Source organism: Alligator mississippiensis, chromosome 1 (genome assembly GCF_030867095.1).
Source record: "Alligator mississippiensis isolate rAllMis1 chromosome 1, rAllMis1, whole genome shotgun sequence".
Taxonomy (NCBI): Eukaryota; Metazoa; Chordata; order Crocodylia; family Alligatoridae; genus Alligator; species Alligator mississippiensis.
Window position 1 is genome coordinate 222,781,242 of NC_081824.1, and position 19,995 is coordinate 222,801,236.

The window sequence follows — 19,995 nt, forward strand, 5'->3', positions numbered from 1 at the left end:
CCTTGCTTCCCGCCGCTCCTTCGCCCTCCTTCAAAATGGCCGCCGCGTTTAGATTCTGCGCCCCAATCGAACATGGCCGCCCCCGGGGCGGCTTCCTTGCCTGACTCTAAAATGGTGGGCGTGAACCCTCTTCCACTGCCCCCTAGCTCGGCGAGCTGTGAAAACCGAGGCCCGGGCTTCCTCCCGCCTTCCGGGTCACGTGACCCGGTAGAGCCAATAAGGAAGAAGAAAGGGGAGGGCTTCCCACGCCGAGGGCGTGCTAGTATGCAAAATTATTGCGAGTTACTAAATTGTGACGTCACGGGCAGGGAAAGGGTAGCTTAGATGCCGGTATCTGCCCCTCCGCGCTGGGCCGCGGATGGCATAGGTAGCTGCAGGGCCTCACCATTCTTTCCTGTGGGCGCGGCGTTTTCCGGGGCTCTGTGGGTGCGGCGCAAAGCATTTCGGGCGGCCAGACAGGCGTTTGGCTGGGACGCCTCTTACCCCCCCGGAAGGTCCCCTGTTGCGGCTTAGCGCTCCTTGCCTCGCGCCGCTGCTGTTGCTCTTCTCCACCTCGGGCGGCGGCGCGTGAGCCAAGGTGAGGCCGGGGGCAGGCGGTTGGTTGCCCCGTGCGGGGGTCTGGGGGCGAGGCGCTTGACGCCCGTGACATCGGCAGGGGCGCCCCCTCCGGGGCAGTGTTGCCGGGTGTAGGATAATTACCGTATTTATACGATAATATCAGCCGTAATAAAAGTATTCAAAGCATAGGTTCGTTTTTGAGGCAGTTTGTTCACGCAGCAAGTGCGAAAGTCCCTCTCAGGGAGTCAGAATAGACTTCTGGGCTTGCTCTGTGCATTGCCTCGAAATTATTTTTTTTAAATGCTTCAACTTTGTCTCAGTTCTCACTCACTGGCGAGTTACAGTGAGCAGTTAGAAGTAAAGAAGAAGAGGATTTATTTGCATAGTTTTCAGTGTACAGTAACTTCAGCAAATACGACCGTTTTGAGCTTCCAATGCAATAATTTCATGTTTCAGACCTGGCAACGCTGCTCCAGGGTGAAGCTGCTGGGTGCTGTGCTGCAGCCGCCAGAGAACAGCGGCATTGTACAGAAGAGGGCTGGGTAGGCAGCCTGGGCCTGAGTGGCCAGACTGGGGAGGGTGTTGGTCTTGGGTTCAAATAAGTCGCGCGCTACACTTCTGCTTCCAGAAGGGTGGAGAGGGGTGTCTCTACCTATGTGTGACGTACAGGTACCTATCCATCTATTTATCTCCTTACGTGTACCTGTCTATATCATGTAGAAAGACAGAGCGAGGAAGAGCTATCTATCTATCATAGATCTATAGCTAGAGTATAAATATCTATATACATACACATGGGTGACTGGTGCCTCCTGATTCTGGGGGGGCCCCAGTGGCCAGTCACCAACTGGGGGAGTCCTTCAGCGGCTGATTGCTGACTGCAAGCCCAAAAGTGCCACTGGCAGCAAACCCAGAAGTGCCACCAGCACTTCTCTCAACTCTTTAAGACCTAGCCAGACTGGGATGACCTAGTTGGCTGTTAAAGGCCACCCACACCCTACATCCAGGTCAGGGCTGGCACCGGAGCAGGAGCTGTAGCATGCCCCAGGCCTCTCCACCGTCCCGTGTTTCCCTTTGTTTGGACCCAGTGCCTGCCAACTGCATCCACAGCTGGATCACATAGCTGGGCCAGGCCAGTCTACTGAGTTTGGGGTCCCTTCCCCTGGTACTGGCTGTGCCTCTGGTGCCAGGGAGAGGAGAACCGTATTCAAGGATCTGGCAGATACCTGCTACTTCAGGTAGATGGCCCCAGCTGGCTGCCGGGGCAGAGGAGAGGCACCATATGGCTGCACAAGCACAGCACAGGCTGGCACAATCTGGGGATGCTGCACAAAGGCTGCTTCCAGCCAGATCCAGCCTCTGCCTGTGGGGGATGGTCTCTGGCTGTGGGCCTCTGTGCTGTCCCTTCCTGCCATCGGGGCTCCTGGGTTGTGCATGTGCTTATCCTGATCCCATGGTTCCCAAGAGCCCTGATGACTGGTTGGGGCAGGGTGGGAGAGCACAGAGGCCCATGTCCAGGCTCTATCACCTGTGGGCAGAAGCTGGATGTGCCATGCTCAGGCCCCAGCAACTCTGGCTCTGGCCTCCACTGGTGCCATGGGGGACGCTGAGTGAAAGCAGGCCTGCCCACCTGTCTCTCCAGTACCACGTAGCAACCAGAGTCAAAGTTCCCAACACATGAGCAAAGCTCGCCCAGGGCTTGCCTATTGATTCTTTCTGGTCAACAGGCAAGCAGTGCGTGTGGTGGCTCCACCTCCAGAGGCCCTGGGCGAGCCACTCTTGGGCCCGAGGGGCTCCATCCCCAGCCTCTGCTGGCACTGAGCAGAAGCAGCCCTGTCCACCTGCCCGACACGGTGCAGGAGCCAGAGCCACCACCTGCCCATGGACCAAATAGAATTAACCCATCCACCTGGACTAGATGCCTCTGGGCTGTATTTTGCCCACACCTGGACAAGATCTTTTCCTGAGGTCCCTTCCAGCTCTCATTTTCTATGTTCCTATTGTTGGGGCGGGGGATGGATCTAACACAGGGATGGGCAAAATGCAGCCCGCGGGCCGGATGCGGCTGCCAAGCCCTTTTATCCAGCCCACGGGGCCCCTAAAAAATTTAGAAAATTAATATTTATCTGCCCCTGGCTGCCGGTCATGTGGCCCTCGATGGCTTGCCAAAACTCAGTAAGCAGCCCTCTGCCCAAAATAATTGCCCACCCCTGATATAACATATACCCACACATACATAAACATATAGAAGTGTGTGTGTATAAATACAGATAGGTATAAATAGATCGATTTAGGTAGTTATAGATAAATATATAGATATGTATATGTAACATATATCTAGATCTATGTACATCTATCTATATCCAATCCAGTGTAGATATATTAGATTTAGATATCTATATTTAATATTAAGTATAGATATGGTAGGTGCACATCAATATTGATTAGAGGTGCACCAATACATTGGTCTGATATCAGATGGGCACTGATATAAAGAAAATGGACTGTTTCGGAAATCAGCCTGATGTGGCTGATAATTTGGCTGATAAATGGCCATGCATACACGCAACTGCAGTGCACCACATAGGCAGCAAGAAGCGCAGCCTGGAAGCATGGAAAGCTGTGTGCAGCTGATAAATCTGGTGTGGTAGAAGGGAAGCAGGGAGACAAGGGCCGTGGAGGGCAGATCAAGACCCCTGCAGTGAGGGAGGGAACAGAGTTGGGGCAAGCCCCACAAAAATTTGCCGTAGCCCCACCCATAGCCCTCCTCCCAGCTGCCAGCAGAGGGTTCGGGATTGATTGTGTGTGGTCGGGGGGTAGAAAGGTAAGAAAGGTTTATTGACTTAACACAAACACAACTATACATAGTAACAAGACAAACAACAACAGACAAAAATAATTCACATCGGCAACTTATCGGCAGTCCCCTCTGATGCCTGATGTACGACAAGTTTCTCTTTCCACAAAGCTCAGTGAAGTCAGGTGTTGCTGATCAGTGCTGTCTGAGAGGTACCGGGAAGGACCCTGGTATTCAGTCCTTGGGCTCTTCGAGATCCACGGGCCCACTGATCCAGGTCAGCAGTTAATTAATCCTTTTCACAGAGCTGTATCTTCCTTCTGAATGATTTCTGGATGTTTCAGCCAGTTTATAACTTCTGAACTGTACTGATAATTTACAGCCATTCAGATTCTTTTTACTTCAACTGTCCTTACGCTGACCAATAGCAGTACAAGCCTTGCATTCTTTTGATAAGGTTCATTTTAACTACGCCACAGGGCCTTGCTACTTCAAGGCTTTGCTCATTTACTAGGCCTTACTTTATACAAGGCCTTACTACAGCTTAAACTTTAATTAGGCTCTTAGCAACAACATAAAGCTTAATATCTAAACAAATGACAGAAAAACACTTGGTCTAATCTTCCTAGAGCCTTCAGCAAGCACCTTTATCACACAAACATAATTTCAGCTGTCACACCAGCACTGCCACCCAGTCCTGGGCCCAGCCCACAGCTGCAGCCCACCCCACTTGTGCCCCATGCAGATCTGGGTCACGTGACCCCCTACTTCCTGTGCCATCCTGGGGTGTGCCCAACAGCAGAAGCCACCCGCCCCGGCTGGGCAGCGCTTGCCCCTGCCCCAGCCCCAATCCCTCCCTCACCGCAGGAGCCTTGATCTGCCCCCCGACACACCCCTTCCTTCCCCACTCCCCTTCCACCACAGCAGACTTACCAGCTGCACACAGCTTTCCATACTGTATCAGAAATGGGATTGGGATCGGACAATATGCCTCCTTAAAAATCAGCTATCGGTATCAGCCCCCCAAATCTCTATCGGTGTACCCCTAATATTGATGTGTATAATGATAGCTATAGGTCTGTGTGTGTGTGTGTGTGTAAGACTTATGCCGTGGTACCCAACCTTTTGGCCCCATGGGCTGGACAAGCGGTTCCAGTTTGGTCTGTGGCTTGGCCATGGGTCTGATCCCACTACATGGAGCTTGGAAATTTAGCTGTACAAGAGCAGTGGCAGTGATAATCACTATTGCTCCCCCACAGCCAAATTGCCAGACCTGTAAGGAGCCTGCAGGCCAGATCTAATACTGATAAAATATTGTTTTTCATGATACACTTCTGCCACTCTTGCAGTACACTAGTTTGCCACAGTACACCCTTTGGAAATTACAGGGATAAACCATGGAGTAGGTGCTGTTTTTTTAAAGATTTAGCATGCCATAAATCTGAAGCAACTATAGCAATTACCATTTCATTTTAAGAGATCTGAATAGGGCTTATTTTTAAAGACTTTTTTTTTTTTAAGTTCATGAAGCAAGGCTTCCTTCTGTCACTTTGTGTTCTTAATCATTTGGCATGCTGCACTGCAGTTAAAGTTGTTAACGTTCAGGTTTGGCTGTACTTTGCTATTACACTGGCTTGGGGAAAAAGCATTTCTGAATATATTTAAAATGATCAATTATCTTTACAGAGGTAGAGGCAAGTATTATATTATGGGCCTAAAAACGATTTGGAAGAACTACAAAGTTTTGATTGTTATGGGACCAAGCCTTGTTCTGATACACTGGGGGTGGTATAACATCCAGTCCAATCCTATTTTCAAAATGAAGAGAGAGGACTTGGACCAAGAACCTGGTATTGTGACGCACGTGATGCAGCAGGACAGCAAAAATCAAGGAAAATAGGGGTGCTGCAGTGTATGACAGGTGAGTTTCCTATCCAGCCAGAGCTAAAGCCCTTAATATAGTTTTGTCATATAAATTATACTTAACACAAACAATGGCCACAAGCTAGCAGAGAGCAGATTTAGATTGGACATTAGGAAGAACTTCTTCACAGTTCGAGTGGCCAAGGTCTGGAACGGGCTTCCAAGGGAGGTGGTGCTCTCCCCTACCCTGGGGGTCTTCAAGAGGAGGTTAGATGAGTATCTAGCTGGGGTCATCTAGACCCAGCACTCTTTCCTGCTTATGCAGGGGGTCGGACTCGATGATCTATTGAGGTCCCTTCCGACCCTAACATCTATGAATCTATGATTTTTTTTTAAACTTGTTAACCCTATACTTATGTACCGAATGGACCAGATAGCAAGGCATACAGATTCAGCACATAAATTAATCAAAATGCCTATTTCCTTTATACACTGAAATATTACCAACCATCTTCACCTCTGCTGTTACATCCATTTTACATCACTGTATTCTCAAAAACTGTGGCTAAGTCTTGCCGGACTGGAGAACTATTTGGTCAGTTAAGCAACTTCTTTTCCTAAAGGTTTAATCAGAGGATTAAAATGGACCAAGAATAATAATTTTAAGCTTAAAAATAATCAACACTTTTATATATCTAAAAGCTAGCTGAAAGGTGTAAATTGAAACGTGTTAATGCTTCACAAGCTGCAAGAAAGAAGGGGCTTACCTACCATGCTAATTTGCCTGATTATTGAATATTGGCATGGATACAGTCTCTTAGATCCCAGAAAAAGCAGTTGAAGTTTCACTATACAATGTAGGTGTGTAAAAATGATACTAATTAATATCCTTTTACTGTTTTTTGTAGATTATAATTGACTGTGAAATCAATAACCCCTTGTCAAAAGAAGAAATGAAAAAAACTAGCTGGCTCAGAAAGAACTGGTTGCTTGTGGCCGGACTGTCATTTCTAGGTGTCCATATTGGCACATATCTTATACAAAGAGCTGCAAAGAATTCTGTTAAATCGACCGTGGAAATTAAACACAAGAATCTTGATGAATGAAGTAATTTTCTGTAACAATCAGATACTAAAATATCACTGTTATATCTAATCATTATTTGTTAAACTATGCAGTTATGTGGACACCAGGGTCATTCTATACTGTGGTTCATTATGACGATTTGTGACTGCAAAGAGTAAAAATGTACTTCTGTTGAGTTAAAAAATATAACTTAACAGATTCAAGTGAAAACGGAATAAACCTGTAATTTTGTTGGCCAGAATGAAAACTTTGTCTTGAAGATGTCTCGCTTAGAAGCTAAAAAGCCTTCTTTATGTACCAGTGCACCTTTAACTAAAGACATAGTGAGTCACTCCATGTCCGTGTTAAGTGGAATACTAAAATCTTGCTATGGCCCTACAGGTAGGCTTAAACAGCTTCACAATGGTATGGGAGGCTATGTTCGCACAACTTCACAATCTTCTACCCTGCTTAGTGGCCTTTCTGCCACTCATCCGATATTGAAGGTTTTGACAGCTTCTGTACAGAACCATGTATCACGCTTCAGTGACTGTGGCTTATTCACAGCCATTCTTTGCTGCAACCTGCTTGAAAATTTCCAAAGAATAAAGTTACTGCCCTGTATTGTCGCTAAAATTAGCAGACATCTTTTGAGCTTATGTACTGACTATCTCAAGTCTGAGGCCTGCGATTGCCGAATATTGGTGGATTTTAATAGCATTGAGACTCTTCTTTGTTTGGTACGTAGTGTATTGACAAGCAAACCTGCCTGCATGCTTAACAAAACAGAAGCAGATTATATTGGCATACTGGTTATAAAAGCTTTTTTGCTTACAGTGCCAAATAATGTAGAAACTAATGTTGCTCTGGGAAAGTGCATAATTGTACCTGTGAAAAACAAGAGAGTTATGGATTCTACTGTGTTTCCTGGACTGCTTATAGAAATACCAGAACTTCAGATGGCAAGAACATTTTCTATTAGAAGAGTTTCTTCAAGCAGTATTAAGATGGCACTCTTCTGCATTTCTCTGTCAGGAGATCATTCCAGTACTGGAGAAGGAACAGTGGTTGTCCACCATGGAGTTTCCCTAGAACTAGCGGAATTGGATCAATTACTGAATTTAGGAAAGCAGTTGGTTAATGACCAGGTAGGCGTTGTAGTGTGCCAGAAAGTTATCCACCCATCCTTGAAGCAGTACCTTAGAGAGCACCATATCATCACTGTAGACAGAGTTGGACTTTCTGTAATGGAACCTTTGAGTCAAATGACAGGTAACAAATTATTTTTGTATGTGACTTATATAATATTTGTTTCTTTCCTTTTGTGAAGCTCATGTCACACAAAGTAAGATATACAGGTTAGTCACAAAGTAATTTTTTTCCTATTTTTTTCTGAACTAAGTGTTGAAAAATACTGAACATTAGGGCTGTGCAAAGCTTTGGTTGCTGATTCAATTCTGCCAGATTTGGTGGCCAAATTTCTGAGTCCGAATCGAATCAGGAGACCCTTAAATCTCTCCAAATGGAATCAGAAATCAGAACCCTCCGAATTGATTTGGACAGATTTGGAAAAATTCAATGATTCGGCCATAGACACAGCTTTACATGTTTTTTTCTAAATACCTCAAGGTACCAGGCGGCCCATAAATGCTGAGATGATGGGGCGCATGGAGTATCCCAAAGGAACGAAGCAGGGGTTGCCAGCACACTCGTCAGCAGACCCGGAAGTGGACCAGAACCACTTCCAGGTCCACTAGTGAACATGCAGGCCCCCCCGGCACAGCTACTGGTGCCTTCTGGGTCTAGGGGGGCACCCAGGGTTCCCCCGCAGCTGATCGCCGGGGGGGGCGGCGGTGCACTCAGTGGCGGACCCAAAGCTGGACTGGAAGAACTTCTGGGTTTGCTGCTGGGCACGCGGGGGGGTCCCCCCACGCTCCTGTGGGAAGCTCCACATGCCCCACCATTGCAGCATTCATGAGCCATGCCTAGTACCTTGAGGTATGTAGAAAAAACATTTAAAGTTGTGTCTATGGCTGAATCGCTGATTTTTCCAAATCAGGATCAAATCTTCAGATTTAGATTTGGCCAAATCAAATCGGGGATAGTGATCCAAATCAACTAATCGAATCACTATCCCTGATTCAGGCCAAATCCAAATCAAATATGGCCCGTTTTGACCCCTATTGAACATATGGCTGTTTTTTCAAGATAAATCTCCTCCATCCATGGCCTTTTTCCATTGATGAATAAGGGCATGCATTCTAACATTGTAAAAGTCCTTAAGGTTATCGTGTAGGCACTGTCACAGCCTCTACTGTAAATATTACTCTTGTAGTCCTTCATCCTGTGGGCTGCAGGAAGGATAGGCTAACAAGAGACTTCCAAAGAATGTCATGGACACTGATGTGCGTGCAAGTGTTGTCTTGCAGAAACAAAACCTCTGTCAGGTTCTCTGTGTGCAATGTTTCAGTTTCTTCGGGGTTCTGACATAGACCTCTGAGTTTACTGTGGCTCCCTTGCACAAGAAGTCAACCAGCACAACACCTTCTATGTCCATGGCTTGCTTCAAAGATAAAACATTGGCGGTGCTATTTTCTACCTGACCCTCATAATAATCTCACATACAATGAAGATGATTGAATATGGTACTTGTTACAATTTATGTACCATCAGCTTGTTAATCTTGAGCAGTTTATAACTCTTACATTTTGGTGGATTCAACGTATAGAAATAAGTTGTTTCAGGATCTGTTTCAAGGAAAGCATGATCCTGCTCTCAAATATTTGGACATACAGTATAACCCAGGGATTTCCAATTCACCCTGGGCTCTATGCCTAATCCAGATTGCAGGGCTCTTCTTGGGCCATATTTCTAGGGCCAGCAGCAGCAGTAGATATGGCTGCAGTGAACCAAGCAGTGGCCTGCTGGGCAGCAACAGGGTGCACGAGTCTGTGACAGCCACAGCCCTTGTTTGCCCTTCTGTCACCAGGCTGTGTCCAGCGGGGCCTAGGGGCCCCGAATTCTGTGGCAGGCCCTACCATCATTGGCCATGCCCTGAACTGCCAGTATCCCAGAAGACCAAATGAAATGCTCTGCAGGTTACCTTGTGGCCTGTATTACAACTCTAACACCCGTTTCGTAAAAGTGATTGCTGCATGTTTCTAGACAAGGACAGGAACCAGTAGTTACAAGACAACACTCACTATACATACATACATATCAGTGGAGACAAAGTAGAGTGTTAAATATTTTGTGTGCGTTATAAATGAAAGTATAAGAAAAGATTTAATTTTGCCATATAACCTTTCTAACTCATAATGCATCATATAATAGAAACTATTTGCCATTTCTTGCATTACTTCTGCCAAGTAATGCTGTTAATAAAACATTACAGTTTCATTGCTCATGACACAAGATGTATACTACTCTTTCCTGGACTAATGCCAGAAAGAAGCATAGCTAGTGGTGTCAATTGTAAAGAATATTATGTGAAGTAGGCTAGAAATCGATGATGTATACCACTGAAAAATGGGAATATAATCTAAATATGCATATAGGATATGAATCAAGACATTTTTTATGTTGAGATTTCAAGTAAAAAATAAAACTTTTGCTTTCTTCCAACATTCAAAAGTTTCCCCTCTGCTTACTGTTAAACAGACCCAAAAATCACAATGTCAACCTAGTGTTACCTTTTGCTGCTGATTAGGCCTTATTTCATGTTTTAGGGAATACTTTGCTTTCTTCATCAACTGAAACATGTAAGGGCTGCTGATACACTCATTGCTAATATTTGGGCACCAGTCTCCAGGTTTTCTTCTTTAAATTCTAAGCCCATTTAGGCTAGGTCAGATTTGGGCCAAATACTTGTAGGCAAAAGTCAGAATAGTAAAGTGGTAAGACCTGTCTTGCATTATTTAAATCAAAAATTTCCTCCCCCAATATATTGTTTCAAAACTAATCAGTAGTATCCCAGCCTCCATCAGTTGGTATCTTAGTTCATATGCATATGCTGTGACTTGTATTCCCTTTTTCTTTTAGCCTCTGCTGAAACCAGGTTATGTTTGGCAGTTCTCAAGATTTTCACTGAAGTTGATTTAGCTTCTTTACTCTCAGATTGATGTACTAAGCAAAAAACTCTGAAAGATGAAGTAATTGAGGGTTTTTTTAAGATCATGAAGTCTATGACTTTCATCGTAAAGAGTATTAATAAGGAAGGCAATTTAAGTTATTTCTGTTTGGCAAAAAATTGATAGTAAGTGAAGATTTAGGGAATTAGTTTTCCAGATACAAATTTGCTAAGGTCAAGTTAAGGTTAATATATTCATGCTTAAAATATTAATACCACATTTTAATGAAGTAAGTTTAGTATAACAGCTTTAAATCTGGCTCTGCCTGTCCTTCATCTGTATGGTAGAGATTCTGTTTATTCCAGCATTTTAAACACAACTTTTAGCTGAAAAATAGTTGCTAGGCCCTACTAATCCTTCTGGTGACTAACTGATTGAAACCAATTTTTTCAAACATATTAATAGCAATTTTTTGTGCTTAGTTGCACTAGTTATATATCTGCAGATGCTGTTTACTGCCCTGAGAGAGAGATCCATGGTACTTATTATGATTATGAATGAAGATTGTTTTTAAACTCTTGACTACTCTGAATTGTAAAATTATACCTTTTATAATGACCTATCACCAGACCCTGCATTTGCAAGAGACTGTACAGGTTTCTGTTTGCATCACTTAATTATAGTTTAAAAATTAACATGAAACTGTCTTGAAAAGGATTTGGTTGGGTTTTTTTTAAGTATTAAGTACAAACATTGAGGTCCATGTTGTTGTACAAAGCACATTAGACAGCTTTTCTAATGATAGGATAATAATGCTTGCTATTCTGTCTTTTCTCAATTGAACAGGTTCAAAGCCTATAGCTGCCATATATTCTTTGTCTCCTAGTTGTTATGGCAGTCTGAAGGATCTGCGTACTGAGAATTTTGTTTCAAAACATTTCTTGCATCTAATTCCTAATGATACCCTTGTCTGCAGCTTGATACTCTGTAACAGAAATGAAACAGCATGGGATGAACTAAAGGTAGGTAAAGTACAGTATCTTATAGAAACACTATTCTGTGGGGGAGAAATGGGAGGAATATTTTATTAGTAATTTTAGTCTCTAAAAACAAGACTTCCTTGATCACCTGCCCATCTCAGTAAATATGCAGAGGCAGCTTTTTGCCATATAATTTTGCACTTAAATGTTATTTCTAACTCTCTTGAGGCTGCCACTAGCAAGAAATGTAGGGTTTTGGTTTATATTATTTCAGCTGCCTGAGGAGAGCTTCAAGATCACCCTTAACCCTTCACTTGGCAACGCAATACCATTGACTACTTAGATCAGTGGCACCCAACCTTTCAGCTCCATAGGCCAGATCCTGCATGGGGTTGGTGTGTGGGGTTGGTTCACGAATGCAGTCCTTTGTGCCTGGATTCAAACACTCACCAACCCGGACCCATGTGTCCATATCTAACCATGTGCTGGCAGTCCGGAGCATAGCTCCATATCATCTGGCCCATGCTGCCAATGCTCCTCGGCCACCAAATTTCCGGACATTCAGTATTCACTGCAAGGCAGAGACCACAGCTCCATGAGCTTGATCTAGCCCAGGAGCTGGGGGTTGAGCACCCTTGACCTAGATGACTCAATTATGGCTCTACACTAAAAATGACTTTAAGATGATCTAGTTACTAATTAGTAAATAGCTTTGATTAAGAAAAAGATGAAACAGAATCAAGCTCTCTCTTAGCTGTGCTCTGCAGTGCTAACAGTGGATATAGCAAAAGCTTGCTTTTGTAGGCAAGCAGGTATGATTCTGAAATTACTCAACAGCTGTTGAATAAGCAAGTGCCACCTCTACATTCATATTTAGAGAAGAACTCTGCTTTAAAATTCTATCTCCAAAGTTACTTAGATTTTTCTTGTAATGTTTTTAAAAACAGCTTTTTCTCTTTTCATGATATCATATGTAATGACAAATTTATCTTGCTCTTCAGGTTGCCTGTCAAACCGCAGAACACGTCTTACAGTTAACAGTCAAGCAACCTTTGGCACTGTTAGGAGGTGGCTGTACAGAAACTCATTTGGCCTCATATGTAAAATACAAGGTATGTAAGGCCTTGTGAGATTATTTAACATTGCTTAATGTAGTTTCTAGAGTCGGAAGGGACCTGAACAGATCATCAAGTCCGACCCCCTGCCCTGGGCAGCAACAAGTGCTGGGATCACAATACCCCAGTCAGATATCTATCCAACCTCCTCTTGAAGACCCACAAGTTAGGGGAGAGCACCACCTCCCTTGGGAGCCCATTCTGGAGCCTGGCAGTCCTAAAATAATGTCTTCTGATATCAAGCCTGAACCTACTCTCAATCAATTTGTGGCCATTATTCCTTGTTATCCAAAGTGGTGCCCGGGGGAACAGTCTCACCTGTTTTCCGCAGGTCCCCCCGGTGAGTTTATAGACGGCCACCAGATCCCCTCTCAGTCTTCTCTTGTGGAGGATGAATAGATTCAGGCCCTTTAGTCTATCTTCATAGGGCCTGGCCTGCTGCCCCCTGACCATGCGAGTGCCCTCCTCTGGACCCTCTCAAGATTAGCCACATCCCTCTTGAAGTGCATCACCCAGAACTGGATGCAGTACTCCAACTGCGGCCTGACCGGCGCCGCATAGAGGGGAAGGATCACCTCCCTGGACCTGCTTGTGATGCATCTGTAGATGCATGACAAGGTGCAGTTAGCCTTACTGACCGCTTCCTCACATTGGCGGCTCATGTCCATCCTGGAGACAACAATGACTCCAAGATCCCTTTCTGCCGCCATGTTGACAAGAAGGGTGTTACCTAGCCTATAGGTGTGTTCCTGGTTCCTTCTCCCTAGATGCAGTACCCTGCACTTGTCTGTTGAATTCCATTCTATTCTCATCTGCTCACCTCTGTAACCTGTCTAGATCTAGCTGGATTCTGTCCCTCCCCTCCAGTGTGCCACTTCTCCCCATATCTTTGCATCATCAGCAAATTTGGACAGCCTGCTTTCCACGCCCACCTCCAAGTCGCTGATAAAGATGTTGAATAGCATAGGCCCGAGGACCGAGCCCTGGGGAACTCCACTGCCCACATCCCTCCAGGTTGAAAACGACCCATCCACCAACACTCTCTGGGCATGACCATCGAGCCAACTTGCCCATCTGACTGTGTAGGCATCAGTGCCATAGTTGCATAGTTTTTTGTGAGAATGGGGTGAGAAACGGTGTCAAAGGCCTTCTTGACGTCCAGTTAGATGACATCCACCTCAGTGCCCGCATCCAAGGACTTTGTGCCCTGGTCATAAAAGGAAACAAGGTTAGTCAGGCAGGATCTGCCTGCAGTGAACCCGTGTTGGTTGCCCCTGAGCATTACCTCCCATACTGGGCCCCAGCAGATGTGCTCCTTGATAATTTTCTCAAAGGTCTTCCCAAGGACCGAGGTGAGACTGACTGGCCTATAGTTACCTGGGTCCTCCTTTCTCCCCTTCTTGTAAATGGGGACTGCATTGGCCCTGTCCCAGTCCTCTGGGACCTGGCCCAAGCACCACGAGCACTCATACAGCCATGCCAGGGTCCCTGCTATGGCCTCCGCCAATTCCCTCAGTACCTTCAGATGAAGAGCATCTGGACCTGCTGATTTAAACATGTCCGGCCTCTCCAGGAGTTCCGTAACTAGATTGTCCCTGACCCTAAGCATGGTGTCGTGTCCCCTGAGCCTGTCTGTAATCCTAGTGGGGGAGTTGTCCCGGTCCCTGCTCAGAAATATGGAGTCAAAGAACTTATTGACGAGATCAGCTTTTTCCTTTGCTGCAATCACCATATTGCCAAGCCTGTCCTGTAGGGGCCCTACATTACCTGGTGCCTTCTTCTTACTCCCTATGTATTTGAAAAAGGACTTTTTGTTATCCATAATTCTGGTCGCCAGCCCTAGTTCCATCTCTTCCTTGGCCTTCCTAACCGCCTCCCTGCAGTCACAAGCAATGTAGGTGTAATCCTCCTTGGTGATAGCCCCTTGCTTCCACTGATTGTATGCCACCTTTTTTGCCCTTAGGCCCTCCTGGATGCCTTTACTGAGCCATATATTTAAGGCAAGCTAGTTTTTATAGAGTTGAAATACCTCACTTGTCTTTAGCAGGTTAACTTAATGTAAAGTATTGCCTCTTACTCTCCAAAGAATGACATATATAAAATGAAATTTTAGGATATCCAGAGGATATGCTGATATATACTGACCTCAGGATGTTTTCCATGTGGATTTTACTCTACTGTATTTGTACACTTCATATCCCTTCAGCTTTTATTTATTGTAACAATTCTTTCATTGTATTCTTGTCGTTAATTTAATTGAAAACAAAAATAAAACCTGTGTAGAATTGTTGTCTTGAACATTAATAAGAGGAGACTTCTTTGGTTTTGAATGGAATTGTTTGAAACCTTTTGTTACTTGAATTCTGCTGTCATGTTAACTTGTTTTTGTTAATGAAAAGGGTTAACAACGGACCATGTACAAAACTACTGTCTGGTGGTGGGAAAACTAATGCATTTGCACAATAACAAATAAGTACTGTTTTTACTCACATACCACACACCTTTTCCCCCAAAATCAACCTCCCATTCCATAATTGGGGTGCATGTCTTAAGTGGCCAAGCTGATTTTTTGCCCAGAATAAAGCACCCTGCTTTTTGATTCCTCCTCCTCCTCAGTAGCATTACTATTCAGGAAGCTGAGGGAGTCAGTTGACTTATTGGTTTATTGTTCTTTACAAGTGTTGATGATTGCCTTTCTTTTTGAATGGTCTTGATGTTGCACTAATCAAGCTAACCTTAAGGTGATTTTGACTAGGCTGTTCCTGGTCTCTCCTCCCATTTCACAGCTTTGGAGACTCTTTAGATCTTTTCAGGATCAAAAATCTACCCACAGAGATCAGTTTTCAGCCACACCTAGGGTTTCAGCTTTTAGTTACACAGAAAAGGGAGTACAAGTTAGCTGAAGATTAGGTTCTGTCCCTGCAGCCATCACTCTGGAAAAAATATTTTTTCTTTATTCTGCCTTCCCAAAAATCTAGGGGTGTTTCTTTTTGGGGGACATGTTATATGTGAGAAAATAAAGTATTTACTAGTTTGTTTCACCTGATTAGGTGAAATATTTTTACAGTTATCTAATGGCAATTTTCATTTATTTTTCTTTCAGGTTTTTAACCTTCCCACTAGTACTTTTGAATCTCTGGATTGTTCTCAGGCACAATATCAATTGGTTGCTGATGCTTTTTGCCATTCATTGGAGTCCATAGCTTGCTGTCTGGAGCATGATAATGGTGAAATTCTTACTGATGCAGTATATGGACACTTTTGGTCTATTCCATCAGGTTTTCCTTCTGATACTACGTGGTCAGATTTAGTTTCAAAATGTGGTTGTGGGATGCACAGCAACCAGCAGAAGCTCAAATGGATGGTTTTACGAAACCAGCATAGCCCCTTTACTCCACAGAGCTGCTGCAAAGACCCTTGTGTAAAGTCCCCTGACCTTCGGGCATTGGACTGTTTTGTTGCAAAATTCAGCGGTCTGCAAGTGGCAGTGGAAACAGCCAATCTCATTTTGGACCTGTCGTATATAATTGAAGATCAAAATTAGTTCAGTTTGCATGTGTATTATTAGGGGGGAAGCAGCATATTTATTTGTACATTTCAAGAGCAGAATCATACATAACATATGAAGAGACTTTTAGGCAGGGTCAGAGTATCTTCTTCTGGTCTCCTTGCCCAGATAGGCTCAGTCTACCCCTCTTCTCTTAATTAATTTTATACAGACTCAGTCCTCACCCCAACCCTTCTCCTAATAATCTTCTCCATTCATTCCTTTCCCAAGCCAGTTCCAGTCCAACCTCACCCTATTCTTGCAGCTCCCACTCCCAGTCTCTATTTCAGTCCAACTTTTTTATCCAATCTGCATATGAATCATGTGCCTTCTTGCTCTGTGTTAATTGGCTCCAAGCATGGAAAGAAGAGTCATTAAGAGCATAGGAATGACAGTTTCCCTATTCTCTGTTCCAGTGTTTGAGATGCAAGTTCAGGAAAAGTGCTGCTGAGCTTCTGTAGCCCTGGGTTTGAGTCTTATGATAGATGGAATCTACATGGACTAGTTGCAAAGTCCTAATTAGTCTCTACAGAGCATGTGAAGGCATTACATTTATAGACATATAAGCTGACAAAATGTAGATAGGCTTTCTTGAAAGTAGCAAGAGAAACAGGCATGTTTCTTGGAAACATGTTTGACACTAAGCACGCTCCTGCCAAATGTTAAAGCTTGCGGGGGTGGGGGGAGAACTAAAGTCTACCAATTAAATAGTCCTAAGATTTTTAATATGGCAAAACAGTGTCTTTTTCCCTACTTTGATTTCCAGAAGCTCTGATTCTAAATAATTTTGACTAAACTTTTCCAATGAAGTCAGACACCAGTAGACACTTAGCATGAAAACTCTTGAGTCCAAGATGTTATTTGGAAAAGCACTTGAATATAGGATCTTGTAATGGGAAGTGCTAAGCACCCATAATAATTGATGGAACTATCAGTTTTGCCTTTAATAAATACTAATCCTATAACAAGTTTAAAGAACACTTCTATAGCCACTTCAAAGCATTTCATCCCCTGTAATACAACAATGAGTTCTTGAAAAAATGACCTAGAAATCAGAACTATATGCCAGATACTGCTTCAGCTATATCAGATATGCAGAATGTTATACCAAATGGCAAATATTAAAACATCACAACTGACTGTAATTCAGGAGTCAGTACTTTTTCTGTCATATGCTGGGATTGCCCTAGATACCAGATCTTTTCAAACACAGTTAATAACATGGTTTCTGTAGTAAATAGTGCTTTACTTGAGTTAGTTAATGAACATTTACTCACAAAGTTTGCTTCTTGCTCATACCCACTAAAATCATTATTTTGTGCAGTTGGTAAGATGAGAGAGAGGTTTGTTATACAAAATGGCATTAATTTGTAATGTGGAATAATACTTTTCTCCTTTTTACTAAATTTACTGAATCTGATATATGAGCAGGTAAACCATCACTATAATTATCCACTGTATCATTTTGATTTCCTGTGTAAGACACTTCATAGTTGGAAACATGATTATTATGTATATTTGTTCTACTCCTGTAGGTAAAGTTTCAAAGTTGTTTAGGATTTAAACAATGGAGCTTTGATTAATAACAATAATAATAATAAACTGGATGGTTAGTATTTATTTAGCACAGTACAGTCAATATTTTTTTTAAACAATCACACAACATCTTCCTGTTTTCTTATACTAATCATAAATACACCTTTGAAGTGTTCCTGACACAGAACCAGGGTCTGTGGCAATTTTTATTAGCTGGGGAAGACTATTTTGGAGTTTAGCTAGGATATGTTGTCTGTTTTTTTATATAGCTTTCTGCTGGCTAATGTAGCATTTGATTTTGATCAGGGAATATTCTGCTTCCTAGCCAGAAATATTTCAGCATAGTTTTTGCGTTAATCCCATTTAAAGATCATGAAGCCGATATTTCTCTTCAAGTAGGTGGGTAGGTGGAAGGGTAGAAGTTATTTGGTGCACATGGAAATAGGGGACAGCACTTTCACATAATAAGGTCACTGCTTAGCTAGTATAGATTCATAGATGTTAGGGTCGGAAGGGACCTCAATAGATCATCAAGTCCGACCCCCTGCATAAGCAGGAAAGAGTGCTGGGTCTAGATGACCCCAGCTAGATACTCGTCTAACCTCCTCTTGAAGACCCCCAGGGTAGGGGAGAGCACCACCTCCCTTGGGAGCCCGTTCCAGACCTTGGCCACTTGAACTGTGAAGAAGTTCTTCCTTATGTCCAGTCTAAATCTGCTCTCTACTAGCTTGTGGCCATTGTTTCTTGTAACAAACTGTCTAAATTCCAGGGGCATTGGATATTTCTCACTAGGGGAGGATTTTCTCCTATATTCTTTCCAAATCTACCCTCCTTTACACACAGCAATATGACTGAGAGGTCATTTTTTTAATATTAGTCCAGCAGTGTGGCTTAGATACTGGCCATACACCCAATGGGGAGGGAAATAGCAGAGCATGAAAAAGCCATCTGCTGTGTGATTGTGGTGGGAAATTTACTACATTAGGGACTGCTTCTCACAGAGCTCCAGTCTCTGCAACTCAAAGCTTTCAACTGTGCAATATATCATCATCTAGAAAGGGGCTGAACTGAAAAAACAACAAACATATATATTTTTTAATTCTCTCACTTTCTGCAGTTATTTCTGTGAAGGGGACTCTTTGTTAGGGAGCAGAAAAAAAGGTACAAGAAAATAATACTGTGCTATAAATGAGCTTAGAATTATTCATGTGGATAAATTGGTTTATTTCTGAAAAGAATACTGGAACCTCTGAAAAATATTCACCTAGCCATTTCAAAAAAGATTCTATCTGGAAGCAGTATGGAGCCAAATAGCGCTGCTAAAGATTATCTAAAAAAAAACCCCTAAGTGTCCAGATTTTGTTTGTGATAAAAGTACATGTTATGCTTACTTTCCCTTCCAATTTTCTTTTCCAACACGACTCTTTCAATCTCTGTTGTGCAGTGTTGTCACGACTGGAAATAAAATGTCTTGAACAACTCCGCTTTGTCTCCATGTTACTTCCAGTTATAAAAATTAAAATTATACCTTACTCTTTGTATGCCAAATCCAACCATGTAGAAACTGTCTCTTCACATCTGACTGAACACAATTTCTAGGTATGAAGCTGCTCTGCTGACATGTTGGTCATCTTGGAAGTACAGGCTTGTTAAGAGGAACCATGTCAAACTAGCCAATAGGAAACATGAGATGGGGTAGGTCTTAAATTCTGCCTCTGTGCAGAATAGATGCCTGACTCAGCATGCATAGCACAGAATCCTCCCCTGAGGATAAATGCCTATAATCATTCTCTCAGAGCTGAGCAAGACTTTCCTTTAAAGAAATTGCAACAGTATAGATGTTCCCCTTTTATTGAATAGCTTAACCTTAGAGCGCTCACCAAGATGCAAAAGACCCAGGGTTAGTTCTGCCTGGCGTTTCAAATCTACCATTCCCACCTCCCACGGGAGTGCCCCAACTGCCAAGCTATTCTGTGTTGGGCCACTCTTCACCTCTCCTGCTGCATATGTGCTATAGTGCACATAAAAAAAAAAAAAAAGTATAGTTGTACTAAAGACAGGGATCATGATTGTAGCTCAGTGATTAGAACATACAGCAGGATGGGGTCATGATCCCTATTTCTGTAATTTTATTTAAAAATGTATAATTAGACTTTGGTAATTTTTAGGCCAAAGAGGAAGGTAGCTAGTAGGTCTAGGGAGAACCCAGGTTGAGGCAATACCTGAGCCCTAAATGATATGTTCTTGAAGCCTATTGAAGAACCAAGTATGGAAGAGAAGTCTGTTATGCACAAGACCACACTACGTCTTGCTTTCCTTTTACAGTTTTCTCCACTGACAACAAGAATCCCATTTTTTGGTCAGTAAAAGACAGTATTGTATTGCAAAATGTGGGATGAGTTTCATGCATTTCTAGTAAGCTTGAATATACTCTAAAAATATAAGAACTGAAGTTAAAGGGGTT

General features: G+C 43.2%; 4 protein-coding genes across 5 annotated transcripts in view; 3 read left to right on the forward strand and 1 right to left on the reverse strand.

Annotated features, from left to right (window-relative positions):
• SLX4IP (SLX4 interacting protein) overlaps positions 1 to 664 on the reverse strand; it is a 143,153-nt gene extending 142,489 nt beyond the window's left edge. Inside the window, 1 exon segment of the mRNA XM_059720157.1 lies at positions 386 to 664. Within this exon segment, the coding sequence (XP_059576140.1) occupies positions 386 to 649 (264 nt within the window). The 5' untranslated portion in view covers positions 650 to 664.
• On the forward strand, positions 310 to 5,255 carry LOC132247287 (uncharacterized). Of its 2 annotated transcripts, none has more exons than XM_059720161.1 (2): positions 310 to 367; positions 5,042 to 5,255. In XM_059720161.1, the coding sequence occupies exon 2, from the start codon at positions 5,064 to 5,066 to the stop codon at positions 5,253 to 5,255; it is 192 nt and encodes a 63-aa protein (XP_059576144.1). In that variant the 5' UTR covers positions 310 to 367; positions 5,042 to 5,063. The 2 variants fall into 2 exon arrangements, with proteins under 2 accessions (XP_059576144.1, XP_059576141.1); XM_059720158.1 differs by lacking the exon at positions 310 to 367 and adding an exon at positions 493 to 577.
• A 916-nt stretch (positions 5,256 to 6,171) lies between these two features.
• Positions 6,172 to 6,551, forward strand: LOC132247309 (uncharacterized). Its single transcript, XM_059720171.1, has one exon. It carries the CDS (start codon positions 6,172 to 6,174, stop codon positions 6,322 to 6,324), a length of 153 nt encoding a protein of 50 aa, XP_059576154.1. The 3' UTR covers positions 6,325 to 6,551.
• A 10-nt stretch (positions 6,552 to 6,561) lies between these two features.
• MKKS (MKKS centrosomal shuttling protein) lies at positions 6,562 to 19,011 on the forward strand. The gene is made up of 4 exons (XM_014595021.3): positions 6,562 to 7,555; positions 11,200 to 11,375; positions 12,335 to 12,445; positions 15,552 to 19,011. The coding sequence occupies exons 1-4, from the start codon at positions 6,565 to 6,567 to the stop codon at positions 15,990 to 15,992; spliced, it is 1,719 nt and encodes a 572-aa protein (XP_014450507.1). The 5' UTR covers positions 6,562 to 6,564; the 3' UTR covers positions 15,993 to 19,011.
• The last annotated feature ends 984 nt before the right edge of the window (positions 19,012 to 19,995 follow it).

What these genes read in the sequence shown, in the direction of transcription:
- LOC132247287 (XM_059720161.1), top strand. Translation starts at nt 5,064, where the DNA reads ATGGGCCTAAAAACGATTTGGAAGAACTACAAAGTTTTGATTGTTATG.
- LOC132247309 (XM_059720171.1), top strand. Translation starts at nt 6,172, where the DNA reads ATGAAAAAAACTAGCTGGCTCAGAAAGAACTGGTTGCTTGTGGCCGGA.
- MKKS (XM_014595021.3), top strand. Translation starts at nt 6,565, where the DNA reads ATGTCTCGCTTAGAAGCTAAAAAGCCTTCTTTATGTACCAGTGCACCT. An exon ending in ACCTTTGAGTCAAATGACAG is followed by an intron (nt 7,556 to 11,199) that starts GTAACAAATTAT and finishes TCAATTGAACAG; the next exon opens with GTTCAAAGCCTATAGCTGCC. An exon ending in CAGCATGGGATGAACTAAAG is followed by an intron (nt 11,376 to 12,334) that starts GTAGGTAAAGTA and finishes CTTGCTCTTCAG; the next exon opens with GTTGCCTGTCAAACCGCAGA.